The 22,162-nt window shown below is 33.4% G+C and overlaps 3 protein-coding genes across 8 annotated transcripts; 2 read left to right on the forward strand and 1 right to left on the reverse strand.

The window, feature by feature from the left end:
- Positions 1-3,427: 3,427 nt before the first annotated feature.
- LOC140882905 (transcription factor E2FB-like) lies at positions 3,428-7,330 on the forward strand. The gene is made up of 14 exons (XM_073289151.1): positions 3,428-3,848; positions 4,503-4,683; positions 4,790-4,849; positions 4,946-5,031; positions 5,105-5,193; positions 5,302-5,356; positions 5,548-5,600; positions 5,687-5,737; positions 5,821-5,869; positions 5,948-6,013; positions 6,124-6,200; positions 6,363-6,573; positions 6,774-6,840; positions 6,929-7,330. The coding sequence occupies exons 1-14, from the start codon at positions 3,687-3,689 to the stop codon at positions 6,970-6,972; spliced, it is 1,251 nt and encodes a 416-aa protein (XP_073145252.1). The 5' UTR covers positions 3,428-3,686; the 3' UTR covers positions 6,973-7,330.
- A 6,966-nt stretch (positions 7,331-14,296) lies between these two features.
- Positions 14,297-16,631, forward strand: LOC140882490 (V-type proton ATPase subunit E-like). Its single transcript, XM_073288535.1, has 6 exons — positions 14,297-14,484; positions 14,580-14,680; positions 15,071-15,227; positions 15,501-15,694; positions 15,877-15,976; positions 16,363-16,631. Exons 1-6 carry the CDS (start codon positions 14,383-14,385, stop codon positions 16,384-16,386), a joined length of 678 nt encoding a protein of 225 aa, XP_073144636.1. The 5' UTR covers positions 14,297-14,382; the 3' UTR covers positions 16,387-16,631.
- Positions 16,632-17,579: 948 nt separating this feature from the next.
- On the reverse strand, positions 17,580-22,097 carry LOC140881332 (uncharacterized). 6 transcript variants are annotated; one of them, XM_073286544.1, is made up of 4 exons: positions 21,740-22,096; positions 21,262-21,329; positions 20,865-21,046; positions 17,580-17,994 (listed from the first exon to the last, which is right to left on the reverse strand). In XM_073286544.1, the coding sequence occupies exons 3-4, from the start codon at positions 21,021-21,023 to the stop codon at positions 17,827-17,829; spliced, it is 327 nt and encodes a 108-aa protein (XP_073142645.1). In that variant the 5' UTR covers positions 21,024-21,046; positions 21,262-21,329; positions 21,740-22,096; the 3' UTR covers positions 17,580-17,826. The 6 variants fall into 6 exon arrangements, with proteins under 6 accessions (XP_073142645.1, XP_073142643.1, XP_073142647.1 ...); XM_073286542.1 differs by having other exon boundaries at positions 21,674-22,096; XM_073286546.1 differs by lacking the exon at positions 21,262-21,329 and having other exon boundaries at positions 21,740-22,097.
- Between the last annotated feature and the right edge of the window lie 65 nt (positions 22,098-22,162).

The raw sequence follows: 22,162 nt of genomic DNA on the forward strand, positions 1-22,162 counted from the left end.
GTTGAACTTGACAATGTGGAACCTAAAAATCGTGGATATCTGAAAAAATTACTTGTTATATCCTTTGGTTTTTTGTTTAGGCCAATTGTTTCCAGTTATATTATGGATTCTAAACATACCATCCATTTCTTAAGAGTTGAGACCTAGCTATTGCATTTTTCTGTCCTCCACGGACACACATGAAAGCAGTATCATCTTTTCTTTCGCAGACAAATCTGTGAGATATTTTGATAGTTTTACTTTACAAACAAGATGTTGAATGTTCATTAACATGTCAATACTTGCAGGTAATAGAGATGATGTTGAAGCAGATAGGATAAAGTTGAAGAAAAATGGCGATAGATCTGTCGACGACAACAGTAGATGTAGGAGAGAATGAGAATATATATATCATTATCGGTTCTTCCAGTAGTAGAGATGAGGTTGAAGCAGCGAGAACTTTTATTCAGAATTTTATATTGAATTTTATTTTAGAAATTTTAAATTTTAAATGATTTGTAATATTGAAAATTTGTAAATTAATTTTGTTTTATTTTTTTAAAAAACGACAACGGATATTCACCGTTGTCGTAGGTAGTGTAAAACTGTTGTTGAAGGGCCTTTTATTTAAAAGACATGCCCAAAGACAGCGATTTTTCACTCAAAAAACAACGGTGACAAACCGTTGTAGTAGACTATAACTGACAACGTTGTAAATGACAACGGAGTCTACGACAACATTTTTAAAACCGTTGTCATTGGGCATGAAATCTGTTGTCATTTATAGTCAACGACAACGGTTAAAACCGTTGTCGTTGGTCAGGCTTTTTTACAACACCGTTAGTTACAACGGTTTTTACCCCCTACGACAACGGATAATGCGTTTTTTTTGTAGTGTGTGAAGATGATGAAGTTATTCTTGGTCCAAAAGTACCATATCTAAGTGCCATTGGTGCCCTTAAGTATTTTGCAAATTGTACTAGACCTGATATATCTTTTGCTGTAAATTTATTGACAAGATTCAACTCATATCCAACAAAAAGGAACTGGAACGGAATTAAACATATATTCCGTTATCTATGAGGAACAACATATTTGAGACTTTTGTACTCAAAAGACACCAATCAAAGTATCATTGGTTATGCTGATGCTGGATATTTATCTGATCCACATAAAGCACGTTCCCAAACCGGATATGTATTACTCGTGGAGACACTACAATTTCTTGGCGTTCACAGAAATAAGCGCTTGTAACGACTTCATCAAATCACGCCGAGATTATTGCATTACATGAAGCAAGCCGTGAATGTGTGTGGCTAAAATCAATGACCCAACATATCCAAACTTATTGTGGATTTATCAGTAGACAAGAAGCATGTGACATTATATGAATATAATGCTGCATGTGTTGCTCAAATGAAATAAGAGTATATCAAAAGTGACAGAACCAAACATATCCCTCCAAATTGCATTCACCCAAGAGCTTGAGAAGAACAAAGATATTGATATTTGTTACATTCAATCAAGTGAGAACTCATCAGATATCTTCACAAAGGCACTTTCTACAACAATATTCAGAAAGCATAAATATAACATTGGGATGCGCAATCTACGCAATATGTGAAGAATCGTTCGTGTTGATATGAGGGGGAGTTTACGTGGCTGCACTCTTTTTTCCTTACTATGGTTTTTATCCCAATGGGTTTTCCTAGTAAGGTTTTTAACGAGACAGTATAAAACACGTAGTAAAGACAGTCATCATATCACGGTCATCATCACAAGGGGGAGTGTTGAAAAAATATTATTATTATATTATGTTGAATGTTGAAAATTGAGTTGTAAATTTGAAAAATTAGTGTGTGATGATGTAGATGATGATGTTTTAATTTTTAGACTAATCTTCAAATGAGATCTATAAATAGATCTCTCCATTTGTGTAGAAAATCACAATTGAATTGAGAGAAAAAAATTTGTGAAGTGTAGAATTTGATAAATTTTAAGTTTTGAAGTTTTTACTTTTTACTGTAAATTTTTATTTTTTTACAACAATTATTACTATTATTTAATTTAGTTTGAATAAAGCTCGTTTCTTGAATTTGGATAAACTTTCGAAACGTAAAACCATGACAATGCCTTTTCTTTTCTTTTTTTTCTTCGATATCAGATTACATCTAACTGGGATTCGGCCCATCCATAAGCTGTATTGCGGCCCAAGTATTGGTCTGCTACAATTGGATGACACCGTAATAGGCCCATATTAGTTATAAAAGTAAACGCGCCAAAAGCTGGAAAGCTTAACGGTGCCTATAATAGGCGCGAATCTTCTAATCCAAATCTAACTTGTACACTTTTAATACAAATATTTAATACAAATATTAAATTAAATATAAATATATAAAATAAAATAAAATTTATAATTTATTTGGCCAATAATTATTTATCCCAAAATATTTTTTTTAAATCCCATAATTTTTTCAGTACACTATGTTTTGAATATTCTCTGGATTTTTTTAAACTCATTAAAATCGTCCAAAACAATTCAAGATTCTATTATTTATGTGGATTTCATCAAGGTTGCATTTGGTTACAACAATTACTTCATCAATTTGTTTTTGAAAAAATATAAAACCTCGTGCTGGACACAGATTACGTTTCAAAAGTGGGCTTATAAAATATTTTTTCCTACAATATATTTATGTTTGAGTTATTTAAAACGATGTGAAATTCGAATTGAGTTAGATTCATAACCAGAAGTGTGGACTAAATAAGTTATATTTTACTTTGGACAAAAACTCATATAAAACAATCTCAATGATCATTTTTTTGAGACGAGTTTTTTTATGAGTTATCCATTAAAAAATATTATATTTTATGTCAAAAATATTACTTATTATTATAAATATGAGTAAGGTTGACCCGTCTCACGGATGAGACCGTCTCACAAAAATGTTACTCTTTACTTTGATAACAGAAATATCAATGCATCAATTTCACTCAATACCAAAATCTTTCAATCGCGTTTAATATTTAGTTGCAAGTTTTATTTTGTACATATGATTATGAAAAATATGACATAATCACGTATAATCATATGTCACGTTTGACAAAAGAATTGAACTTATCTTTTCATGATTGAAAAAAGTTATACATATATAAAATATAGACAACAACAATAATAATACAACGTTTTTGAGGAGATGTTGAATTTTCGAGTTGACGATTTATAGCTAGCATTTTAATTCCTTTATCTCATGTTCAGTTTACATCCAAAAATAGACCTTAATTATTTACATTGTTATTAAAAAAAATAATACATTTATAATAACTAAGTAGAAAAAATAAGTGCTTCCCTCCAAATAAATACAACAATAATGAGTGAATGAACAAAAAAAAAATGAATTAAATAAATAAACAAGTGCTTCCCTCCACAATACATCCATATCTGAAACCTCCCATATTCTTCTTCTTTCTTCTCCTCTCTTCTCTCCCGCTTTTGCTTTCCTCCTTCCAAATTCAGATCTTTACCGATTCCCACTTCGATTTCTTCCCCAATTCCAATCGCGTCTCCTTCTATTTGGTTTCCCATTTCGGAAACCCCAAAACCCTCGAACCAGAAAGGCTTCTGGAAATGGGAATGAATTCTGAGTTCCAAGAATTCATCCCCTCTCTGTTTCTCTCAGTCATTGAGACTTGAGAAAAATCCCATCATGCAACAGCAGAATTCGAAGAAAAAGTCCCCTTTCACCTCCATGAATCCGCCCTTTGGAGGAAGCGATGACGGCGACTACCACCGCTTCGATGATGTTGACCCTCATCGTCTCCAGCCTGATCAAGATTTCTATGAAGCCATCGTTGTGAAGACACCACTTGTGAGCGCTTTGAAATTTGAATCCTTTACATAATTCTGTTCAAAAGCGTTTTCGATGTGACATTTATCTTAGTTTTTGTAGTTTAAGTGGGGATGAGTGAACAAGGTCCCCATCTGAAATTATTTAGATGATGAAATTTGATGTGGACTTCTGGTTTCAGTTATGATTCAGGGTTTTAGTATGAAGGACTGATATTTTTGTTGTCAAGGGAATATTGGTAGCTGAATTAAAATTGGGTTCTTTGGTTCTTTCATTGTACAGGTCTATACCCGTACATTTTGGCTTCAAGCTTTCACTCTTTTATGTTATTAGGCAGAACATTGAAGTGGCTTTTGGTTTGTATTCTTCTATTGATGAGTATGGAAAATCTTTTTGTACTGGTTTACTGATAACTCTAATTGCTTGGTTTAACTGACATGAAAATGCAATTTTCTGTTATTACGTGGAAGAGATGCCTTTTGATTTATTGTGTAATGACAAATATTGACTTTTGCGGCGAGTTTTACTGTACGAAGTATTAAACAAGTCAAATAGTCCCAACTCCAAGTCACTTCTTTTTATCTCGATGCACATGAATATACTAATTGAAATGGGGAAATCCACGTTTGTCCTGTGTGTATCTTGATTGTGGTTTGTTTATTTTGACTCCTCTAGCAATCAAAGAGGAAGAGCAGAACAGTGGACCTTGAAGCTAAATATGCTGAGAAAAACATGGGTTCTGGCAGTGTTGGGGTTATTAAAGGACCATTTCAGACGCGGGGAAAAGTGGGAAAAAATCCCAAGGTTCCAAGGACGACTAAAACCAATAAATCCGGATCTCCTATGACAAACATTGGTAATATTTACAACCATCAAATATTGTAAATGATAGCTCCGTAAAAATATCTCTCCTTTTGAACCTAGAACTAAAGATAATGAATCATGATATATTTACTATGCAGGTTCTCCCTTGGGCAATATTCTCAGTCAAGTTGGTCCCTGTCGTTATGATAGTTCTCTGGGTAATTAAGTTGTCTTTACAAATGCCAAAATTTCTCTTTAGTTCCAATTTATTCCAGGATAACTCCTATGTTTTCGTATGTATTTTCTTGACCCAGGTCTCTTGACAAAGAAGTTTATAAATCTGTTTAAAAACGCTGAAGATGGTATTCTTGATTTGAACAAAGCTGCAGGCACATTGGAGGTGGTTATTCCATCCAATTTAAAGCTTCACTTTCGAACAACTTTAGGTAGCTGAAATCTTGTTGTTGCAACAGGTGCAGAAAAGGCGCATATATGATATAACTAATGTTCTTGAAGGCATTGGGCTTATAGAAAAAAAAATCAAGAACAGAATCCAGTGGAAGTATGAAGCTTGCTTGATACATTTCTAATTTCTCTCTAGTTTTCAGTATAGTGTCATCAAAAGTCAATTAGAAAATGCAAGTTACTGATGGCTATAGATGTCAATTAGGGGTGTAGACGTTTCAAGGCCAGGAGAAGTTGATGAGAGTCTTTCCGGTTTGCAGGTATGTATATAAAAATGATACAAAAAAAAAAACGCATATCGGTCTATGCACGAAATTTCTGTCACATTTCTTAATTTATTCTCTCGGTACAACTTATTGTGAGATATATTTTTGAAGTTGAATCGAAGTGAGCTTGGATCTAATTTTGAAAGATGATAAATAGTTTACAATTATTTTTTGCTACTCTACAGGAAGACATAGAAAATTTGAATGTGGAGGAGCACAGATTGGATGATCGGATAAGGTTATCATATGATCTTCGACAATTCTATACATTTTTCTGGTCACTAGTAAGCACAAAGCCATTTGACACATTTCCTGTTATTCCAGAGAAATGCAAGAAAAACTGACGAGCCTCAGTGAAGATGCAAACAATCAGAAGTATAGTACTCACCAATTTCTGTTAGATGAATGATTTAACTTTCAGTCATATCCCTGAATGTTTGTGTGTTATTGTCTTTTAGGTGGCTTTTTGTTACAGAAGAAGATATAAAGAACTTGCCTTGCTTCCAGGTCTACAATATAGTACCTATTTCGATCATTTTATTCTGAAGAAGTTGAGTCTGAAATGTGTTTATGTTCCTCCGCCAGAATGAGACATTAATAGCAATTAAAGCTCCTCATGGCACTACTTTAGAAGTCCCAGATCCAGACGAGGTAATATTATTTTCCAATCCGGTGAACAGTGACTGACTGGTCTCTACACGAGCGGCCGATCGCTTTGAAGAAATTTTTTAGGCAAATTCATGTTAATTTCTTTCTACCAGGCTGTTGATTATCCACAGAGGAGATATAGAATAGTTCTTCGAAGCACCATGGGGCCGATAGATGTTTACCTTGTCAGGTTTGTACGGCCACTCACTCCCTTGTTTGTTTCGTTTTTACCTTTCCTAGACTGGTTAAGCTTGCCCCTCAAAAGGACGAATATTGACCACCTGTCGTGCATTCTGCTGTGAATAGTGATCTACTTTGGGTCGTCTTTGACTTTCTATCTTATTTAATTTAGTCAGTTTGAGGAAAAGATGGAGGAGATACATGCGGATGAACAACCAAACATTCCCGAAACATCAACTGCTAATGAAAATCCACTACCCACTGAGGAGAGCAGAGGAAGTGAACTTGGTGTGGCGGGGTTAGAACCCGAAAGACTGTTCCCAGATACAGGTTCAGCTCAGGATTTTGTAAGTGGCATCATGAAGATAGTACCTGAAGTCAGCGTAAGTCCTCCAATTGTATGAGAATTGAGAAGAACTTATTTTGATGAACTGCATGACTAGTGTATGGACTCGTTACCTTACTCTTATTATATAGAGTATAGACTCGTATAGATTAACGCCGGGGCACAAAATGATTTGAAGTCTAATAACAGTGCAATATCACATCGTCAGTGGCTATAAATCCTTTGATCGTATTGCAGAATGATGCTGATTATTGGCTACTGTCAGATACGGATATAAGCATCACCGACATGTGGAGAACAGAACGTATCCTAACTGAAATCGCCATTTCCTTTTGTTTTATAACCTAACTTTCTCAGAATATTTTGCTGCATTCCCTGACTTTGTACAATAGCCGGGATTGACTGGAATAGCTTGAACCCAATTCACGAAGAGTAATTCGAGTTCTGCATGATTCAAATCCACTGCCTAGTACGACACCGACGTATTATGCGGCCAACTCTTCTGGGATTGTCAACAATCCTGCAAAGGATACAGACGTTCTCGGCTCGTCGCAGCTGTGAGCCGAATAGTACGAAGATCCAAGGTTGTTTCGGCATGTTAATGAGGGAGAGAGTGTTGGATGTACAGTATTGTTCTGAATTGTACCGGTGGTCGAATAAATTATGTAAGCTATAAGAATATAGCATCTGTATATATTTTTAGGTTCCATTGTTCGTCTGTATCTCATTTAGAGAAGAGCACAGGCGCTTTGAAATATATTTTATACTATATCTTATTTTATTCTCAAGAAATGACTATGAATTATGGATTCATCTCATTGATATTTTTATGTAGTTTCCGTTTAGTTTTATGTGCTTTTCATCTATTTCATATGAAATTATCAGTGTCTCTATTTGAAAAAAATACTTATAAAACGTTTGGATTAAAGTGGGTTTACGAGAGTTTTATAAATTATTTTAAAAATTATTTTAATAATAAATATGTGTTCGAACAACTATTTATAGAAATTTTATTACATTTTAAAAGTAAAATCTTTTGTGTTCATCATTAATTTCAATTCTAAAAATATAAAAAAAATATTTCAATTATTCTTTTAAAACTATATTTGGGAATATTTTTTCATTTTACAAAAATTTTATCCAAACATTTGTTTTAAATTTTAAATTTTTTAAGTATAAAATACTCCAAACGTTTTTACAGAATTCATCAAGTGAAACTCAATCTTTGGTATTTTTGCGGTTCCACTCTCTAAAATATTTTCATGTTTGTGATGTATTACTTGGATTGATTGATTTCAAATTTTTTGACTTGAAATAGATTAAATTGAAATAAACTTCGAAACCTCGATTTAAGAATGCATCTATACAACATAAAATTGCGGTGATGAATTAAGTCCCAAATCTGTCGTTCATCGTAGATAACGAAATATATGTTTAATTCCGTTCCAGTACCTCTTTGTTGGATATTAGCTGAATCTTGCCAATAAATTTACAGCAAAAGATATATCAGGTCTAGTACAATTTGCAAGATACATAAGGGCACCAATGACACTTAGATATGGTACTTCTGGACCAAGAATAACTTCATCATCTTCACATGGACGGAATGGATCCTTTTTCTATATTTAATGATCTAACAACCATTGGAGTACTTAATGGATTTGATTTATTCATATTAAAACGTTTAAGGATCTTTTCTGTATAATTTGCCTGGTTAACAAAAATTCCACAATTTTTTTTGTTCGATTTGCAAACTCAAACAGTACTTGGTTTTTCCAAGATCCTTCATTTCGAATTCTTCTTTCAAGTACATCATATCTTCTTGAATTTCCTTATTCGTTCCAATAATGTTTAAATCATCAACATATACAACAATAATTACACATCCGGATGTTGTTTACTTGATGAAAACACAAGGACATATTGAATCATTTACATATCTCTTTTTCATCAAGTGATCACTTAGCCGATTATACCACATTCGGCCGGATTGCTTTAACCCATATAATGATCTTTGAAATTTCACAGAATAAAATTCTCTGGGTTTTGAACTTTGTGCTTCAGACATCTTAAATCCTTCAGGGATTTTCATGTATATATCACTATCAAGTGATCCATATAAGTAAGCTGTAACAACATCCATAAGACACATTTCCTAATTTTCAGACACTGCCAAACTAATCAATATCGAAACGTAATTGCATCCATAACAGGAGAATACGTTTCTTCATAATCAATTCCAGGTCTTTGAGAAAAACCTTGTGCAACAAGTCTAGCTTTATATCTTACTATTTCATTTTTCTCATTTTGCTTTCGAATAAAAACTCATTTGTATCCAACAGGTTTTACACCTTCAGGTGTGAGGACTATAGGTCCAAAAACATTGCGTTTATTTAGCAAATCCAATTCAACATGGATGACATCTTTTCATTTTGCCCAATTATGCCGAGTTTTACATTCGCCGAAACATTTTGGTTCATGATCTTCATTCTTATTTATGATGTCACAAGCCACATTATAAGAATATATCTCATGAATATCTTCTATATCTTTTTGATTCCATATTTTTCCAGTATTAATATAATTGATAGAGATTTCACGATTTTCGTCAGTTTGTGGTTCTGACAGAATATTTTCATCATCAGGTGTTTCTTATCGAACACCATTTTCTATTTTGTGATCATCGTGTTTTTCTATGACTTTTCTTTTCCGAGGATTTTTATCCTTGGAACCGACTGGCCTTCCACGCTTCAAGCGTTTTATGACATCACGAGTGTCTTCAATTTGTTTTTTTGACATTTCAATTCGAGCATGGGCATTTACAACAGATATATATGATTTTGTTACCTCTTTTGTGTCTGCAAATGCATCTGACATTTGATTTGCTATTCTTTGCAAATGCACAATTTGTTGTACATCTTTTTCACATTATTTGGTTCTTGGATCCAAATGTAACAATGATGGTACATACCATGTGACTTTTTTATGTGTTTCTTTTCTCCCCCTAAAATTGGGAAGAGTTCTTCATTAAAATGACAATCAGCAAAACGTGCTGTAAACACATCGCCTGTTTGAGGCTCAAGATATCAAATGATTGATGGGCTATCATAACCGATATAAATATCGATCTTTCTTTGAGGACCCATTTTTGATCATTGAGGTGGTGCAATAGGCACATACATCATACATCCAAAAATTCTCAGATAAGAAATATCTGGTTCTTTACCAAATGCAAGCTGTAATGGGGAGAATTTATGATATGCACTTGTTCTGATGCGAATTAATGCCGCAGCATGTAAAATTACATGTCCCCATATAGAAATAGGGAGTTTTGTTCTCATAATCATTGGTCTAGCAATCAGTTGTAGACATTTAATCAATGATTCAGCTAATCCATTCTGTGTATGAACATGTTAGGATCGGTTGAAAGTGTAGATGGGGGGTGAATAGACTTTCAAGCAGTTTAGTGCAATATAATTGAATTCAATCGGTTTAGTGACTGAATCCCAAGCTTATCTTAATGTCTGATGGAATTTGGAAAACAGAAGTATGTGCGGAAGTATGCCAAATTGCAGATCTGAACACTGGGTAAGTATCAGTTTAGGTAAGATGGTAATGATAGGTAAATTGAAATAACACAAGCAGTTGTTTATGGATGTTCGGAGATTTCAAACACTCCTACGTCACCCCTTTTTCCACCTCGGAAGGATATCACTAGAAGACTTTGAATTTTACAAGTAATTTGCAAAACCCCGATCCAGTTTAGGACTTAAACACTACCTAAACAAGAACTTCTAGTAAATACTTCAGTTTCAGTCCTAGACTGATAAGTAGATGGAATGAATATAGCTCGAAATTCTTAGCACAAAAATGATCCTACAATGATCAGAATAACACTTCAGCGTTTGTGCTTCGAGTTCCTTAATCAAATCTTGAGCGTGTGAAGCTTTTTGTATTCTCGTAAAATAGCAGAGTTTTCAAAGCGTTCCCCGAGAGTTTCTTTGATTGATCAAGATTTCTATTTATACTCTTTGGATTGCCAATGGTCATAAATCCAATTTGGAATTCTTCAGATATGTTTCAAATTATTCCCGTTGTATTTGTCATTATCACTAACGAATTTTGGAGCCGACATTGCCCTTTGCATCGCGGTACTACCATCAGCAGAGTTTGTCAGAGTACGGACGAACTTATCCGAAAATGTCAAGGTAGTAGACCGATGCAGATGAAGTGATGCGGTCAGTTTAGTGAGTGTAAACTGATGGAGTCAGTTTAGCATCTCTTGTTCAGTTGAGCGCGGTAGTTGATCGTGAAACAGTTTAGCTCCAAATATCAGCTTTGCAACTTGTAAACACCAAAACTAAGTTTCCCAACAGAACATGAGCAACAGGATGTTCAACAGTAATTTCCATTGACATACAATAGTCATTGAAAGTCTGGGAAGTAAATTCTCCAGCATTATCAAGTCTTATTTTCTTGATTGTATAATCGGAAAATTGATTTCGCAATTTTATTATTTGAGTCATTAATCTTGCAAATGCCACATTCCGAGTTGACAATAAGAATACATGTGACCATCTGCTAGAGGCATAGATCAATACCATAAAGTATCAAAATGGTCCACACGGTGGATGAATTGGCCCACAAATATCACCCTGAATACGTTCAAGAAATATGGGTGATTCTGTTTGGATTTTAGCTGGTGATGGTCTTATAATAAATTTTTCAAAAGAAAATGCTTTACATTGAAACTTATTATTCTGAAAGATCTTCTGGTCTTTCAATGGATGACCATGTGTATTTTCAATAATTCTTCGCATTATTATTGAACAAGGATGTCCCAATCGATCATGCCAATTGGTTAATATTGAAGAACTATTAACCACCATATTTGATTCGATTGGACTTATACGTGTATAATGCAATCCAGTAGGGAGCATTGATAATTTTTCAACCACATATTTCTTTCTTGATTTATATGTGGTAAGACACATATATTTCTGATTTGCATCAGTTATCGTCTCAGTATCATACCTATGAGAATATATGTCATTAAAACTCAACAAATTTTTTTTTGATTGTGGTGAATATACAACATCTTTTATCAAAAAATTTTGTACCATTAGGTAACAAAAAATGTGTTTTTCCATAACCTTCAATCAAATCTACATGACCTGATATTGTATTCACCATTGTTTTTGTTGGTTTTAATTTCAAGAAATATCTTTTATCTCGGAGAATAGTGTGTGTTGTACCACTATCGGGTATGCAAACTTCCATGAGATTATTTTCTTATTTAGCTTTGCTCATACCGTTTTCCATTTTGAACTTCAAAAGAAAATATGCAATAAAGAAAATTAATGACATTATATGAAAAATATAACATGTTTCATAATACAAGAATACATGAAAAATACAGTATGTTACATTCTAATTCCACCAATATATTAATCAATGTTCTCAAAATCATTTGAAAAATCAGCTGCATCGAAATGAGTTGAACCATTTAAATGGTTACTGGTTCAGAAAAATTGGTCTTTTTTCCTTTCCCCTTTATCGATTCTTTATAGAGCTTACATAGGTGCTCAGGGGTTCGATAAATATGTGACCAATGTCCTGGAGTGCCACATCTATAACAAACACTCTCAGATCTTTTTGAGTGATTTTTATTTTCACTCGTGTTTTCATGCTACTTTTTTGGTGGGTGGTTCGTGACATTCTTTTGAGATGAGTTATTGAAGTAACTATTTCGATTATTTTTATATCCACGGCCGCGACCACGATCGCGATCATTTTTACGTCTACGTCCACGTTCACGCTCACGTCCTCGACCTCGTCCACGACCAAAATCTTGTCTATGCCTTTGATTTTGGTTTTCATTTTTAATTACGACATTTGCTTCTGGAAATGTCGTTGATCCAGTGGGTCGGGATTGATGATTTCTCACTAACAATTCGTTGTTCTTTTCCGCCACAAGAAGACATGCGATGAGTTCAGAATATCTCGAAAATCCACGCAATCTATACTGTTGTTGTAGAGTTATATTCGATGCGTGGAAAGTGAAAAATGTTTTTTCAAGCATTTCCATTTCAGTAACAACATGCCCCCAAAATTTCAATTGCGAGACTATTCGATACATCACAGAATTGTAATCACTGACTTTTTTAAAGTCTTGGAATCTCAACGTATTATATTCATCATGGGCGATCGGAAGTATAACTTCCCTTACATGCTCAAATATTTCTTTCAGCGCTTTCCATAAAATCATTGGGTCTTTTTCTGTGAGATACTCACATTTCAATCCTTCATCAAGATGTCTACGTAAGAAAATCATAGACTTACTTTTTCTTGTGAGGACGATATATTATTTCTTTGATGGTATTAGTTAGACCCAATGACTCAAGATGCATTTCTACATCGAGAGTCCATGACATATAATTCTTTCCAGTGATATCGAGCGCAACGAATTCAATCTTGGACAAATTTGACATGGTGGTACTAGAAAAATAACAATGCATTTTATTAGTTAATTTCTATTAATATGACAATACAAAATAATGAAAGAACGAAAATTACAAGTATGTGTACAAGTAGAGAAAAAGTACGTGGTGGATAATCATCGATAAATAAAAGACTTGCTACCATGATAACCATAATAATTATAAAAAATAGCCTTAAAAATGCCATTTTCTTAAAAAAAAAACCGAGGAGAAAATATTTTGAGAGAAAGAGTGAATTTGGTGTGATTGAAATGAGTTTGAGTGAACATATTTATAGGGCAAAAACTAGCCATTTTGGGGGGTAAGAAAAAAAATGAATATGTGTTGAATAAAAATTTATGATAATCATGTGATGCATATAATGATAATCATAATTAAATAATTATGTATATCATATCACATTATTATAAGATCGGTGTCATAGACATCATTTTATATAATAATATGAGATTATACGAATATTGTTAGTATATAAATACACAATAATATTATATCATATCACGTTATTATAAGGTCGGTGTCATAGACATTCTTTTATATAATAACATGAAATTATATATTAATATAGTTATGTATATATACATAATAAATATATATCATATCACGTTATAATAAGGTCGGTGTCATATATATCTTTTTTTATAATAACATGAAATTATATATTAATATATATGCATAGTAAAAAATATATAAACAGTAAAATAAATATTCTTACTTGTTGAATATTTTTCTTTTCTCTTTGTGTTTTGGAGCGTCGGAAATTATAGAAAACCTTCGAGCGATCGTGCTGATAACGTGTTGTGAAAAAATAAACATTTATGGTAAAAAGTAAAAAATCCAAACCTCAAATATATCAAACTCTACACTTCACAAATTTTTTTCTCTCAATTCAATTGTGATTTTATACACAAATGGAGAGTTCTATTTATAGATCTCATTTGAAAATTAGTCCAAAAATTAAAACATCATCATCTATATCATCACACACTAATTTTCCACATTTTACAACTCAATATTCAACATTCAACATTCAACTTTAAATAATAATAATAATATCATATTTTCAACACATCCAAAAATTTTGACTAGTTTCATTAATCCAATTTCAATTTTTAAGCATTTAATTAAATAGACAAAATAGTGTTTGGACACACGTCACTTGTTAGTTCACTGATTAATTGTTATTATTATTTTATTCTATAAAATAAAATAATTTAAAATGGATGGAGTCCCCACGAAAATATAAAATAGCTTGAATCGAAAATTCCAGCGAGTCTTCATTCTATCATCGGAGGAACGAAACCAAACCGGAGCTTGAAGTTCTGAAACCCAATCCTGATCCAAAAATGAACGACGCAGATGTCTCCAAGCAGATCCAGCAGATGGTTCGATTCATCCGTCAGGAAGCGGAGGAGAAAGCTAACGAGATCTCCGTCTCCGCTGAAGAAGTATGCAATTTCAGTATCATTATACATATATTTTTGTTTTTTCACTCGATTCTCGATGGTTTTTGTTTTGATTATTATTATTTTTCCTTTGGCAGGAATTCAATATCGAGAAGTTGCAGCTAGTGGAAGCTGAGAAGAAGAAAATCAGGCAGGAGTACGAGCGTAAGGAGAAACAAGTTCAAGTCCGAAAGAAAATGTAATTTTTGGTTTTCCTGTTTGCTGCTTTGTTGATTACTTTTAATCTAATCTGGCGTATGTGTGAATTGTGACCTGAAACGGTGATGCTGAATTTTTTCATGACTTATAAATTTTTTTGGTCGTTTGAGAGAAACATAGAATGAAATTGGAGATTGATAATCATATTTCGATTTCTTATGCTGATCCGATGAAATTATCTTGTGTGATTATCTGCTAACTTGTCCTGAATTTTTGAAATCGTTGCAAGTTTATTATCTGTTGCTCAACATTTATGTACAAGCTGTTGTTGAAGTGAGCATGATGCTCTTCTGAATTTGATGTGTTATGAGAACATGTACAACAATCGTGTAAGTGAAATCTTGTATGCTAAAACTATTGAATTTTCCAGTGAGTATTCGATGCAGCTCAACGCCTCTCGAATCAAGGTTCTTCAAGCTCAGGATGATTTGGTCAATTCTATGAAGGAGTCGGCATCGAAGGAGCTATTGAATGTGAGCAGCGACCAAAATAGTTACAGGAACCTCTTGAAGGATCTTATTGTTCAGGTTGTGAAATTTTAGTCATTATACTTGTTATGTGCGATGATTTATGACAAGGGTTGGAATCATTTACAGATAATTATTTTGAGTGTGTTATTGAAAAATTTGAACTTCATCCACAGTTATGGCAGATAGTATTGCCTAGTTAAATTGATGCATGAAGGGTTTTTTTTTTTTTTGTCCTCGTTCCGTACCTAACCACTTACTATAGTTCTACTTTAAGGACATGCATCAAGTTTGCCAGACATTCTCCTGAAAATTATTTTTTAAAAATTTCAGAGTTTGCTAAGGCTGAAAGAGCCATCTGTGTTGTTACGTTGTCGAAAAGACGATGCAAAGTTGGTGAATTCTGTCTTGAAATCTGCGAAGGAGGAGTATGCAGAGAAGGCCAAAGTTCATTCACCCGAGATCGTGGTTGATAGTGTCCACCTTCCACCTGCTCCGTCAGGAGATGATGCACATGGGCTTTTCTGGTACTCTAGTAACTCCTATTTGTGCTTTCAAATACATAAACTTGTGTGAAAATTTGGTTCTTCTGTTGCTAGAGTGAAGTTTATACAAAACCAATTCATTGTTTTCGCTTCATTCTTGAATAGATTCTGCTCTGGAAACAATCTATCTGGTTCAACTGTTTTTTCCTTAATTCTTGTTTCAGCTCTGGAGGCGTTGTATTGGCTTCTAGAGACGGCAAAATCGTGTTTGAGAATACTCTTGATGCTAGACTGGATGTTGTATTTCGTAAAAAGCTTCCAGAGGTACTCATCCATCTATTAACAGCACTTTTTATTAACTGTATTTGATCACTCAGTAGTAACCTATTAATGGTACCTCGTGCTAACTTGAATTTCTAGAAAATTTCTCATCTTTTTTCTGCCTCTCCCGCACTGATGGGTCTGCCCTGACCTGAGATTATCCCTGTCTTAATACAGGCTACAAAAAAGTTACTAGAAATCAAAGATTCATGAATGTTTATTGTTCTGATATTCTGTTTTAGCTCAAATACACAAGTGAGGACTAATGTTTGTGAAACAATTTTAAAAAATTAATTTACAAAATGCATATCATTCATTTATATTACATCGAAGATTTTAGCCACTTCACTATCCTGCCATGCCTCTAATTGTTGTTTCTCTAATTACAGATTCGTAAGAGCCTCTTCGCGTGATGCTGGGAATGTATACATTCCAGATCTTATGAAGCAAGCATGGTTTAAGATTGACAATTTACGCTTGAGATTTCATCGTTTCCAATCGCGGAGCTTCGGTTTAATATTTCTTTCACGTTTTGAGTTTGAAGCAACAACTTATTTTTATTTTTATTTTTATTTTCGTTATTAATAAAAATAAAACCACGCCCTCAATATTTGTTTGAGTTAATAATGAAACTTAAAGGCCAGGTATTTAGAGTGTATCTGCAATCAATAAGAAAAATACAATTCTTGTTTTTGGCTTTTAGAAAAACAGCTATGTAAAGTCAGATTCTATGTTAGTTTTCATTTTTTTGGACTGCTGTATTTGTTTCCATCAGTAAAAAGAAGTTATTTTGGTTATTGCTGAAAAAAAATTCAGTTTTGTGGATTTAATAGTTTGAGATTTTAAATTAATTTATGCTTAATTTAATTAAAATCCATGTGGTGATTTTAGTAAACAAATCAGTATTAAAATTATCTTATTCAGCAAGCATTATTTACTTCCAATTTTTAATTTTTCACTTTTATTTTAAAATACTATTAAATTCTGATTTTTTTCTCAGCTCTTCGTAATCTATAAAGTTAATTACGTTTTAAAAACCAAACTGTAACACACTTTCTAAATCTTTAATGTGAAGTACGGTTTAAGGTATTTTCAGATGATCCAAATTTTGTTTTAAAACTGTTCAGATTATTCAAATTTTGTTTTAAAACTCTTGGAATAGAAATGTACTTTTATGAGTGTTTCTTGAATATTTGATCTTCAATACGTTCATTTTAAATTCAAATGTATGGGAATGAATGGATTTTTGAGCACATACCCATATAAAAGAGAGGCGAAAAGCTTGATTGTAGTTATTCGTTCACATAAAAAAATTGGGTAACCAAATCAATAGCACAAAAACTCTGGTGAGAGTTTCACCGATCAATTTTGTGAAACGAATATCTTATTTGAGTTATTTATGAAAAAATATTATTTTTATATCAAAAATATTATTTTTCATTGTAAATGTTAGCAGATTTAACCCATCTCACGGATCTTTATTTGTGACTCATAAAAGACCTATTAAATCATAAATATGTAGAGGGTTTTCATAAAATAGGGATCCATATCTGGTTCTTTTCACCCGTGCTCTTCATCTCTATACTTTCTGTATTAAATTAGGATCTTATAGAAACTTTGGTTTCCTATTTAAAGAAACAACTTACAAGCATTTGAATCAACGTTTTACCCATAGGGACTACCAACAACCAACACTGAATTTAGCGGAGTGCAGGTAAGGACATTTATACACTATAAAATTTTCTTTTTTAGCACCACAAATTCCGCTAGAAACATGCTACAAAGCGAAAAAAATATAAGTTATACAACAATGTGAGGATAAGACGCGCACTTGTTCAACAAAAGCTGTACAGTCAGTCTTCCAGTATCTGCTGTCTCTCAAGCTCGATAATGTGTTCTGTCAATGAGCTATGAGTACCCTTCAATGTTTCATTGATGTTCCGGCACAGGTGAAGCTGTTCCCTGAGACTTCGAACAAGCTCATTTAGTCTTTGGATGTTCTTTTCCTGCGTTAAGATTATCTGCAGAAGGTGGACGTATTTATGTCACCAGAATGAGAAACTAATATAAAAGCCAATCATTGTCAAATAAATATATATACATGTGTGTGTGTAAAAGTCAATCCACGGGTGTCAGTATCAATGTCAAACACATGGTAGGATCGAATGACTGAGTTAAGTTTCAGCGAGAACATCACTTCTCGGTAAAGAGGTGTTAACAAATCTCATCCTATATCAATTATGAAAAGAAATCCGAGCGAGTAAAGTTTTGATTACAAGAAGAGTTTGGTGTTGTACTTTTAACACCAAATAGGTTAGGTATAACCACAGATGAAAAAATAGAGATCACAATCGAGTATGTTTCCGGAAAACTGAAAAGGAACCCATCAACTTTTGCCTCCAGTAGTCTGAATGGGGGAAAACGAAAATCTTCAACTCTCAAATATATTTTTTCTGAAAATGTTAATTTTGTCCCAAGTGACCCTTCCTTGGGTTGCAATTGCCTTTCCTTCCATTAATCTACCTTCATGTCCTCTATTTTCCCTCATGTCATCCCCGCACACCCAAAACACACAAAAAAAGAAAGGAAAAACACACAACAAAAAGCAAATGAAGTTCAAATTTTACTCAAATATTACTTGAAGCTTCATCTCCAATCCTGATACATCAACAAAAATTGAGACAAATCATTCATGATATTGAGCAAAAAAAAGTTGTTTCCTTGAAAGAAACTCAGAAACGTTGCATCAACTAAATCTAACAGCACAAAAATAAATGATCCTTCAGAGTTGTTCCAAATATAAGCTTTCAAGAAGAAAATCCATCAGCTAAAAATCCTGGTAACTTATAAGTCTCACCCTGTCACCCAGTAACCCAGTATTTTCTACTGGTATATAATTTCTCAGAACCAGAGTGTTTCCTGAGACAAAACACGTGATTAACCAAACCCATTTTTAGATCCAACCAATTATTCCTTGTAATCTGACAGTATATGGCAGCGTAAAGATGTTCATATAATCCACCAAATATTTTCATTCAAAACTCTTCTTTATGTAGCTCACATTTCACTTCTACTAAAAGGCACTGAAACTATGCAAGTCTTCCTATCAATGGGGAGCAAAAGAGTCATGCTATTCATAGGTAGAATATGAGCAGTTCGGTTAAAGTTTTGAGTGATCTTGAGTAAAGCTGAAGCTACTAATCAAATTGAGCTCAAACACTCCTACCTTATTTTAATTTATTTCTTTATAGCAACTATTTTTTATTCTTACTTTAATTATAAATTTTGTTGACGAATTTTACAAAGACGTGAAAACCGTATTAATCTTTTTGAAGATTTTGGGCAGTTTGAGCTTCAGCTGCTTGTATGCCGCGCTCACAATCGTGGTTTTAATAATCACTGCTTGATGCATTCCTGTAGCTCCTACAATTCTTGGATTCAGCAAAATTTGGAAATTTTGACGCACCAAACTCTCTTTGCAGACTATCAAAAGACACTTCAGAAGGCAATATGACACAGTTATAACCTCTTGGAAAAACCAAATAGATAATTGTAGACTCCTACACCACTCATAACATAAATCTTCTCAAATGAAATGGCGTGCATTAATGAATTTTCCCAGAGGTTGTGTTTGGTTGGAAAAATTTATATTTGAGGAAACGATGAAAAATACACATTTCAAATGACTTCATTTCAAACAATTTTGAATCTGTTAAAATTACTGACAGAAAAGCTTGATATAGTAAGGGAACTGGGAAGTGTCCGCTATTTACATAACTGAAAATATCCAACCGTCTATTCCAAACACAATTTAGAAATTTTTTCTCTAAGAATAATCAAGTCATTATATCTTTGCAAATTTGCCAGGTCATCTCTTCAAACATAAAACCACATAATGTGTAGTCTGAAAACACATTGATTAAATAATCAGCAACAGCGTGCAATTATCACATCTAGCCAAGCTTTAATAGTGGCTATGTTACTAATATTTTCCCTAACAGCACCTATATGAACAACAGTAATGCCTTTAACAGATGGACTTTCTCTACCATAGATGGATATTTTTTATGTTTCAGCTACAACTATGGAAACAAGAATAATTAACAAATGCGCCAGGTACATGCTGGCAGATGTTAAAGCGAATTTTTCAAATCTTTCCTACCATGAAATTGTTGCAGAAAGTGCCAACAAATACAAGTCTGACCTCATTGGAAACATACCTTTTCAAGTAATATTAAATAATGTTAGATACATATAAATAACATCTGACAAGGATATCTTTTTGACCTTTGACGTTGGTGGCATTTGCATAAGTTACTTGGTCAATGTGAAAATTGAGTGATAACCGACAAAATCACAAAACATAAGAATACGTCCTTAAGATACAGGGATCAACGAATTCTAGTTTTTGTACTGTGTATTCACCGAAAGTACCAGATTTAAAAGAAAGTAGAATGTACCACATTAAAAAGAACTCGACAAACTACCATGCATACACAACCAAATCATAGATACACCACATTTATGGAGATGCAAGACACAACGAGCTTGAAATTCTAAAAGAGATGCAAGACACAGATCACAAGACCCAGATCACAGGCAAAAACAATGGAAAACAATAAACACCTTTCTGTGGTAGATGAATCACATTCAGCTTCAAGCCACTGACCACCCGAAGTGCCACAAATACACAACTCAATTCACATAGAAACACATTCACACATAAAACACTAAAACATTTAACTAGGTCTGCTGCTTTGAGGAGTGGACAAATGACAGATTCGAATGATTGACCAATCAATAAGACAACAAGGCCAACAGTATGATCCATGAACACTGGCTACTGACTACTAAATGTGATGCTAAAAGATTAGGAGAAGACTACAATTACTTTCTCTTTGATGATCTCTTCCCTTTTTGAAATCTGTTCCTGCTTATGAGAATCCCTCGAATTTGTATCCACATCGCTCATTAATTGTTGCCTCCATTCAAATTGCGATGTGATGATCAACACCAGCAACAGAAAAACAAGCAGCATTGGCCTTGACATATTATCCACCTCCTTCACAAAACCTAAAAGTGGAAAAATAGAGGAAATAAACATTAAACTAGCACAAGTTACACATTTGGAGGAGCGACGATTACACAAAATCCAATACATACATCGAGACCTAGAACACAAAACCAGTCACAGTAAAGATAAATTCAAGATGGATCCTCGTCCCCTCTACACCAAATACCTACAATGTTCAGTAAGTTATATACCTAGAAATATAGCTTTCGCTCACCTAAAAGTCTTAATTTACTTGGTTATTATAAACTGCCAAAATGCCAGCCTCTTCAGTATACTTTATGCCTGAAACAGAAAATAATACAAACAACAAAAACGCATAATTTCTCCAGTACATCAGACTTGAAAGAAGTACAACCCAGGATTTAATTTAATATGTTTTCACACCCCCAGAAGCAAATTGCCCATTTTATAAATTCTTGCCTACTTAAATAAATCACAAATCCCGTAAAAAGAGATGAAAACTAAAGCTAACAATTCCCCAGTTTTTGTCTACCTTCAACCTCAAAATCTTTAAAATTGAAAAGGGTTGGTCAAAATTGATGATTTGCGTAGGAAAAAAACATAACATTAATCGATTCCTTCAACCACTTCACGCAATTTTCGCGGAACCCAGAGAAAAAACTTACAGATCAGAGTTCAGCCTTAAACCGAACAGCATCAACTATAAAATTGCTAAAAATAACAATGATTACTGGGAAAACTGTGGAGTCTTTGTTAAGAGGCAAGTTCAGCGACTGTTGGTTGGAAAGGACGAGCGCAATTTACCCTCTTCAACTATTCCAATTTGACTGTGTGGGAACCAAAAATTGAAGACGAAAGCAAGTATTTAACATATATCTATAACTGAAATTGGATCAAGACTAATTCCCCATTTTAAGCCAGAAAATAAAAAAAATAAAATTGAGAGGATATATAATTATTGATAAAAAGATGGATTTGTAGAGGGCTTTTGAATGTTTTTCACCACTTAAATCTTCCCCGCGGGGAGTTCCTATCAGAAATGCAGATTTCTTGGGCTTGAGTTTATATATTTTTTGAATTTATTGATCATAAAAGTTTAGCAAACCATGTCAACATAATCATTGTTATTTTATCTCAATTTTTTATAACATCGA

Source organism: Henckelia pumila, chromosome 2 (genome assembly GCF_033568475.1).
Source record: "Henckelia pumila isolate YLH828 chromosome 2, ASM3356847v2, whole genome shotgun sequence".
Lineage (NCBI taxonomy): Eukaryota > Viridiplantae > Streptophyta > Magnoliopsida > Lamiales > Gesneriaceae > Henckelia > Henckelia pumila.